The sequence below is a fragment of the Nanorana parkeri genome, unplaced genomic scaffold (assembly GCF_000935625.1).
Source record: "Nanorana parkeri isolate BGI_ZX_2015 unplaced genomic scaffold, ASM93562v1 scaffold1, whole genome shotgun sequence".
NCBI classification, from domain to species: domain Eukaryota; kingdom Metazoa; phylum Chordata; class Amphibia; order Anura; family Dicroglossidae; genus Nanorana; species Nanorana parkeri.
Window position 1 is genome coordinate 8,421,731 of NW_017306269.1, and position 8,825 is coordinate 8,430,555.

Genomic DNA, 8,825 nt, shown 5'->3' on the forward strand with positions numbered 1-8,825 from the left:
TGCACTTTCCCACACATGGTGCTCTATAATGTATTGCTGGGATTTTTATTCCTCTGTAGCTGATGGTACATTGTGCTGTACTGTATATTATACAGAGCAATGTACCATCAGCTATAGAGGAATACATTATACACTGTATGTATAATGTATTGCAGGGATTTGTTGTATTCCTATATAGCTGATGGTATTCTGCATTGCGCTGTATAGAGGACTACAAATCCCAGCAATAATACGTTATACAGCACAATACCACCAGCTATAGAGGAGTACAACAAATCCCAGCAATAATACATTATACAGCACAATGCCGAACACCACCAGCTATAGAGGACTACAAAACCCAGCAATAGCACATTATACAGCGCAATGCAGAATACCGCCATCCATAATGCATTATTGCTGGGTTTTGTAGTCCTCTATAGCCGGTGCCATTCATTCAATTTTACACTTTTAATTTCACTATATTGCACACCACACTTTTTTTTTTTCTTTTTTACTTCCACCGCTCCAAGTTTGCTCCTGTGATGGACTACAATCGCAATACAAACTAGCAGTCCCATCAATGGAGCCGTTTTTTTTAAACTTTAATTTTAATTTTCTATCCGATTAACCGATTAATCGAACTTAATAATCGGCTAACTAATCGATTTTGAAAATAATCGTTAGCTGCAGCTCTACTTCACAGTATACACAATGCATTAGACGTTACATTCCGCTCATTCTTAAAGCAGAACTACAGCCAAAAATAACAAGATAAAAATGCAATATTATAAAAAAAGATTTCCCCAGCCATACGTTTTCTGCTACTAGATGTCCTCAGTCTGACAGCCAGCGTCATTAAACCCACTTTTTGTGAGCTCGGCCAACCCTGAACTTATCCCAGTCTGTGAGAGGAGAGTGAAAAGAGAAGGAGCACCGTGATGAGCTCATCTCTGTCACGCTGCTTTCTCCTCCTATCAGCATGCATTTTATCAGCATAGAACTGATTGGCTCCTAGTTCTGCTTCTTCCTCTTAAACATCCGCCCGGTTGTACATGGACTGCATGAGGTTGATACCAGGTCACATTGAGATACTTACACATATTTTTAAAAATTATTTCAATGATGTATTAAAGTCAAAAGGATTTTAAGCGCTTTCAAAAGCTAATTAAAATCACTTACAGTGGATGTTGCTCCTTGATGTATAAAAGTTAGAGTTTCCCGCAGAATCAGTTGGTCCTCTCAGCACTGGCCCCGATATCCTGTTTTAAGGGCTTGTTTCCACCATCACTAGACATTGTTTTTTAATCGCAACTGAAATGCATCCCCATGTTCTCCTATGGTATTTAGGGCTGTAGTTCCCACCAGTGGAGTCGGTTACATTGCATAAAAAAAAAAAAAAAGAAGTACTGCAGGCACCATTTTTTCTGGTCTGGAACGCACTGGCATGTGTCCAAAAAACGAATGCACCAGAACGCACTGGCACCAAGAACATTTTTTTTATTTTGTCACTTTTGATGACCTAACCAACAGTGGACACTTCCTTATGGAAAAGGGGCATTTTAAGCTGTACATTGAGGACCTTGACATTGTCCTCTGTGTTCTAACATAGTGGACAAACATATTGACACTGACCGTTTTGCCACCTATGAGCAGGAGTGTCCTGAGCTTTATGATCCTACAAACCCACAATACAATAATAACAGTAAGAAAGCAGAGCAGTGGACCAACATAGAAGCCAAAGTTTTTACAAACTTTGACCACAAGTCCAAAGGCCAGAAGTAGAATTGTGGTAAGTACGTATGAAAAAATTTGATGTATTTTGCATATATGCCGCTATGCATTTCACTTCCTATGTTAGTAACTCTTTTACTCCTGTGAAGGTCACAAACACATGAAAGACTGACACAGGAAGCAGGAAATAACCTCAGAGACAATCTGCATAGTTTAAAAAAAAAAAGAAAAAAGCATTTTAAAAAATGCGATAAAACGCATGCAGCTGCGTTTGAAAAAAAGCATCAAGATCTGGTCTGGAGATAGTGAAAACAAGCCCTTAGGGTGGCTCCTTTCCCTTGTAGGGTTTTATGGAGCCACCCTTGTGTGTCTCAGCAAGTTCCCTGTGCCATGGGGGTGTTAATTAGCATCCATCCAGCTTCTGCAGGCTTCAGAATTCATTTTGATCTCCCACAGAATACTGCACAGTCCAGCTGGAGACCCTGACTGATCAAACTGTAACCACACTGAGCGGTGAATGAAAGAACATGTGCTCACCATCATCAACAAATCATGGTGAACAAAGGATAGGTTTGTGCTAAGCAACAAACTGTCCTACCTGTAGCATTGTGGCAACGTCTGGGTTAACAGCAGCTTCAACTGACTAGAGCTCTGCGACAGGCAAAGTTATTGGTTAGTAAACCACGGGATAAAAAAACCTTACAGTTTGGTCTGGTCATGAAGGTTTAGATTATGCCAGGACCTAAAAAGGGATAATGGTTACAGAGCTGCATTCATTTTTGTCTTTCATATCCATCTAGAGTTCAACTTTAAAGTAAACCCGTGTTCAGAGAAACAAATGTGCTGCCATTCCTAACCTCTTGTTGAAAATGCTAGTTGCCTGTCTGTCTCTGGCTTCCTAAGCTTAAGCCACCGACCCCATAACATGCATGATGCAAAGTAAGACAGCACTGAAGCCAGAAAGTCAGCATGATGCCCTTGGATTAAAGAGTATGTAAATCGAAAAACATTTACTTCTCTTAATGTGACATTAAAGTCAAAAATGTTTTTCCCTCCCCCCAATATTGATGTTAGCACTTACCTTAAATGAGGTTTCTTAATCCGATCTTCCTCTTCTTTCCTGATGTTTTCATCTGTCCCTCCAGCGGTGCGGCGGCTCTCCGATCCAGCGCTGACTGCTCTCTCCTTGCAGGCACTTCCGATCCAGCGATGTCTGCATGCGGGTGCACGAGTCCATAGGCTTACCTTGCGTCTCTGCTCGTCTCCCGCCCGAGAAGCCGAACTGCGCCCGCCTCAAGATGCTTTGCGAACGCCCGAGCAGTTTCAGATTCTCGAGCGGGGGCGTGCGACGAAAACAAGATAAGTTTAAACTGCTTTGTTTTATTTTTTACATTTTGCCTAGATCTACTGCTTGCTAGCAATAGATATAGGCAAAAAAAACGAAGGGTTTAGAACCCCTTTAATTGGTCCCTTTCAACTGTTTTATATTCCAATGAAAGCATTTTGGTCAGATCTATTTGATACATTAAACAACTGTTAATCTCGCCTGCAATCTTAGGAGCTGATAACTTCCCTTGCTCTCTGCCTGTGCTGACTACGATAATTGTTCCTACTTAGCTCTGAGGACTACAGAACCATGCCCAACTCTTTGTCAAGGAGTATAGTGGAGGGTTCTGTGGTCCCATCTAGTTTCCGCTGTACTGATACAGAAGGGCGAGCGAACGTGGTCATCTTAGGACTGAACGTGTGTTATTCGCAGAACAACTAAGGTCTCGTTCACACCTAGGCGTATTGCATATGCGCGACCGTCGCGCGTTTTTTTTAACCGCGATTCGCGGTAAAAAAGTTGCGCGACCGTCGCGCGTTTCCGAAGGCTACTTGGCTGTATCCCAATGGAAACGCGCAACAAAAAACGGCCCAAAGTAGTACCTGTACCTTTTCAGGCATGGGTCGTTTTGTAGCGCGTTAGGGACGGGCGGAAATACGCCAAGGTGGGAACGAGACCATTGAATACAATGGGATTTATATTTTTGAGCGTTTTGTAGAGCGTTCGTCGAGCGTAGAACGCGCTACAAAACGTTCAGGTGTGAACGAGGGCTAAGTGAAAGAAAAAAAAATGATATATAAACGCAACCTCCAAATCAAAGGACTGTTACACTGAAATATATTACATTGCGGTTGTTGGGATTAGATATGCTTTAAGTACTTTCAGAAAGACAGGCCACCAAATGAAGCTTACATTTTATTCCGCACACATTTCCTTTAGTCTAGAATCTGTGGAGGCACATGAACTGTAGACCTTACCCAGCTCTTGCATGTCCTGTGATCAGGGAACTGAAAACGTCCTCTGTGATTGGGAGTTTGGTACTCTTCATGAAACCCAGAATTTTGCTTTAAACCAAGACAGACATTTTCAATGAATACATTTACGGTAAAGGAAGACAACACTTATATACAAATTCTAAGGTGTTCAGTCACCTTGACAAAATCTGGAATATCTGGAACTTCACAAAGCAGATAAAGTAACATGTTTGTCAGTGGATCGATTATGGTTACAGTATATCTAGATACTATCATGTGCCAAGCTCAATATAAAAAAAAAAAATTGTGAATAAGAAACAATGTGACATAACATATCAAATTGTCAGTAACAAAAAAAATATATATAAAAACATATCAAACTCTATAAAATCACGTGAAAGTGGTGAAGAAAATTAATATAGAGTAACTCAAACCTTGTGATAACAAGTCCAATGAGCAAAAATGTCAGAATACAGTCTTAATAAGACAGATGACATCCAAATCAAGTGATATAAGTGAGCTGAAAAATGATCTTCAATCAAAGATTGGCTACAGTATTATCTAACACTGCATTCAATTGAGGATAAGTCATTTTGCAACATTATCCAAAGTGAACATATTTTTTAAGGTGTAAAAGAAAGGAAGAGAGTATCTAAATAACAATGAATGGAATCAATAGAATGGAGCAGACAAAATCTGGAGCAGCTGTGCACGGCAGCCAATCAGCTTCTCTTTTTCATTTTTAAATCTTAACTGAACAAGCTGAAGAAAGAAGCAGATTGGTTGCCCTGGGCAACAGCTCCAGATTTTGTCTGCTCCAGTTTTGATAAATTCCCCTCATTATAATTTGATACTTACTTCTCAAGGGAAAGATGGAAGCTGGACACAATCTGTGCAATCTCTACACATCCACATACTTTTAAATCCACCAATAATTAAACAGCCCAATAGGTGCATGAAAAGTATGACATATTTTAGGTTAAAATGTTTCCTTATAGGGGCTATCTACACTAAGAAGACAATCCTCACACTATATCACTTAAACACCCACCTTGCTCCTTCAATATCTCCGTCCTTGCAGTAAGCTGCAATCAGTGCTTCATATGTAGACTGAAAATAAATCATATTATTATTAATATACATTGGATGACAAACATCAGGGGTGGACAAATTAATCTGGAAGACAGTCTGTGCACTCCAAGAGCCAGCCACATTAACTAGAGAAAATAAGCTCAAATGTTAAGCAGGAGTTATATTTAAAGGATCATTGACTACGTTGGCTCCTGGAATCTGTCCATCCCTGAAGTACATGGTTACATATTTGGATAACAGGATAAGCTGCCAGGCTTCCTGATTGGCCAGTGAGCCGGCTCCATGCTGATTGGCTTTCCGGCCAATCAAGAAGCCGGGCTGCGGGTAATGAAACACTGCTCAGCTTCCATATAGAGATAGATAGATATATATTAGATATATATAGATATATATATCCCATGCGTTATAAATAAGCCCCAATTTTATAATTTTATTCTAAAAGAAGATTACCAGGTTGGTAAAAAAAATCACCTGATTTGGCTGTACTTTGGCAGCCTCCATACCAGCAAGGAATTCAGTAGGTGAGAATGTGTGTTCATTTTCAATGTATTTTCTTAACAACATGTTGTAATGGGTTTCATTGAAGACAACACCTAAAAGAGAAAAATAATTATCAATTCTAAATGAATGACAATATAAGAACCTTGTACTTGCTGTAAAATTATTTATATCCAGTCCCCTAAGGGACACAAAAATTCAGAAACAGTGGGGTTTTCTGCCACATTCAGAAGCTTGGGGCAAAGGCAAACAAAAACGTTGTAGCCAGTCCCATCCAGGATGCCTCAGTTATGTGAGAAAGCGATACACACAAAAAAAACCCAGAGGGGTGGGACCCATGTCCCTCAATGGACATTACAGTAAGTACATTTTCTTAAAATATTTATATTATATTTTATTAAAGGGGACACAGCATCCAAATGCAGTCGAACGAAAGGCTGGGCAAGAGCCACTGAAGGATGTGGGATGGAATTATCTAAAGACAGGAGACAACCAGAAGAACCAAAGGCTCAATCTGGAACAGATGAGATGTAATCTCCTGCAGGACAGTGAAATCTGCCAACAGCTAAAGGAAGGCCATGAAGGACCAACCTAATGCTTAGATCAGGACAGGAAGATAAATGTCAAAGGGAACGGCTTCACCCTAAGGAAACACTGATCTTGCACAAGCAGCAGCTGTAAAATAAGCAAAAAAAACCACCCAAACAGGTGGAATATAAGTACCTGATTAAGGAAGAATAGACCAAACAGCAGGATGTGGTCGACCAACAACACTGGGAATTTACAAAAAAAAAACAGAAGACCAGCCGTGAAAGGGACCAAGCCTTATACTTCTGACACTCAGATAAAAGGTTAGAAAATGATACCAGGAAAATAATAAGGATTTAATAAAAGATTACCGTATATTAGAAAATCATATTTGCCAACACTAGAGAGGCCTTGCCCTGTTAGCTGGCAGGAGTTGGGCCTCTCAAAACAAATGTTGGCTACAGAATGTCCAGAATGCGGACCCTCTTTAAAAAGGACTGTCAGTTAGGGATGCACCAAAATTGCATCCGAAAATGGTACTATCGGCAAAATGCCGATAGTACAAAAATGGCCAAAAATTCAGTGCATCCCTAGCTTCTCTCCTGCCCGATAGGTGCCATTCTGTGTCCCCTCCGATCACTGCTGCTCTCTGCCGCCTGTGCCAGCAAAGGCAGCGGGGTTTGGAGGGAACACAAAACGCGCCCATCGGGGAGGAGAGAAGCTGTCAGGATGCCCCACTCGGCCTCCGGTGACCGGTGGATCAGTCAGAATGGAGAGCAGAGTACAAACACTCAGCGATCAGTAATGTTTGTAAATAACTGAGAACATAGTATGCTTACTTACACTATATATCACTTCCTGTTCATTTATTATAGAGGACACAGTAACTGATACTGTCTCCTCAGTTTATGAATGGACAGGAGCACTCAGTATAGGAGGTTTCCTGTTCATTCATAACAGGCTGCAGAAAAAGAGATTTAGGACCCTCTGTCCTTTTTCTATTTTAAAAAAGGGAAATATCAGCAACAGTGGTGCAATGAATCTTAAAGACGAGGAACAAAGTCTCCATGATGACAAAGAGGGCTAGCAAAAGATAACTTTAAGACTTTTTATGTTGACTTTTTTCAGCAGAGAGGGAAAGAAAAGGTGTCCTACCTCCTAGCAAAAAAAACTGAGGCATGCTTCAATGGACATTGAAGAAACGCTTGCATGCATATATTACATTTATAATTCTCTAATCCCCTATTACCACAGTGAAAAATCATGTGCCATAGTCGAACCAAACACCTAGCCAATTCTTTCTATTGATCAGCCAATAAACTCGAATATTGAGTTCATATTGTTTAAAGTTTGAAATTAACAGCTGCAAACAAAAAAAAAACAAAAAAAAGTAAATTAACTCCTTAGTGACAGTTTCGGAAAATGTTTTCACTCCTGGGGCCCAGAGCAATTTTGCCATTTTTGCTATGCGTTTGTTTAACAATAATTAATCTTTCTCATGCATTGCACCTACAACACATACAATTTTAAAGGACAAAATGGGCTTTAATTTGAAGTTAAATATGCATATAAAAATTCAAATTTTTTTTATAGAAAAAACAAAACAAAACATATTTATCACAGATTTGGAAATAATTACCGTATGTCCACAAAATTAGTGTAGCTAACACAAAATAAATCATAACAAATTATTTTATTTGTCCTGATTTAGAGGGTATATCATATGTCTGGGATTTCAGTTTATTTTGGGAGTTATAGCTTTAAGAAGGTCAAGAAGTGACATACAATTTTAGTGTGGAACAATTTTGGAATGTGGTATGTTTGTCTGCTATCTTTTAGGCTAGGTTCACATCTCATAGCCTCCTCTGCACTATATTTTTTTATTAAACTCATTTTGTTAAACTTTTGTTCCTTTTTAAAAACATTTTAAAATTGTATTGTGTGTTTTTAAACTAGGGGGCACTAACGGGTTACTTTTTTTAAAGGAGAACTATGGGATTAAGGCTTTTCCCCATAGTTCTCCTTAGGGTAACGGGAGGACACAAACGGGAGCCTAGGGTGTCCTCCCGTCACCCTAGGCTCGGTATACTGTGAGCTGCAGCTATGTGTTGCAGCAATTATGTCTGGATCCGCCCAGCTGCGTGACTGACAGCTGGCTCTGCCTATTTTAGAGGCAGAGCCAGCTGTACCCGCCCCCTTCCGTTCCGCCAGTCAGCGCTGGCGGATCGGAGCGGGGGGAATCAAGCCCCTGCCCTGTCACAGCAGAGAGCCGTGACAGGATCGAGAGGTGAGCGAACGCCGGTATGTGTTCGCTCACCTCCCGATCTACTGAGCCGACCTGTGACAGTTTCATTGTCACAGGTCGGCTAGAACTATGAGGTGAGTGAAAAGCACTCACCTCATAGTTCTCCTTTAATTATTATTTACAGGGGCTTTGATAATTATTATCTCTGAGGAGAATACAAAGTATCTCTAAGGAGAATACTGTATCAGTTTCTAACACACAGCCGGCTCGTAGCTGCACAACACAGTGAGCTGCTGCCGGCTGTTTGACTGTCACAGCAATGTGATCATAGCGATCAGCTATCGCTTTGATTGAAGGGCTGGGACCACCTAATGTGCTGTTGAGGATCTGCCTCGGACACAGAGGGGCCAAGCGGCAGGAGTAACTCAATGAGCTTTGGTTCCTTCAA

The 8,825-nt window shown here is 40.6% G+C and overlaps 1 protein-coding gene across 1 annotated transcript in view; it reads right to left on the bottom strand.

Moving 5' to 3' along the window:
• Window positions 1–8,825, bottom strand: part of LRPPRC (leucine rich pentatricopeptide repeat containing) — a 186,546-nt gene that overhangs the window by 169,605 nt on the left and 8,116 nt on the right. Inside the window, exons 4-6 of the mRNA XM_018566148.1 lie at window positions 5,578–5,699; window positions 5,066–5,124; window positions 4,018–4,104 (exon numbers count right to left, since the gene is read on the bottom strand). Of these exons, the coding sequence (XP_018421650.1) occupies window positions 4,018–4,104; window positions 5,066–5,124; window positions 5,578–5,699 (268 nt within the window). The remainder of the gene's footprint in view (window positions 1–4,017; window positions 4,105–5,065; window positions 5,125–5,577; window positions 5,700–8,825) is intronic.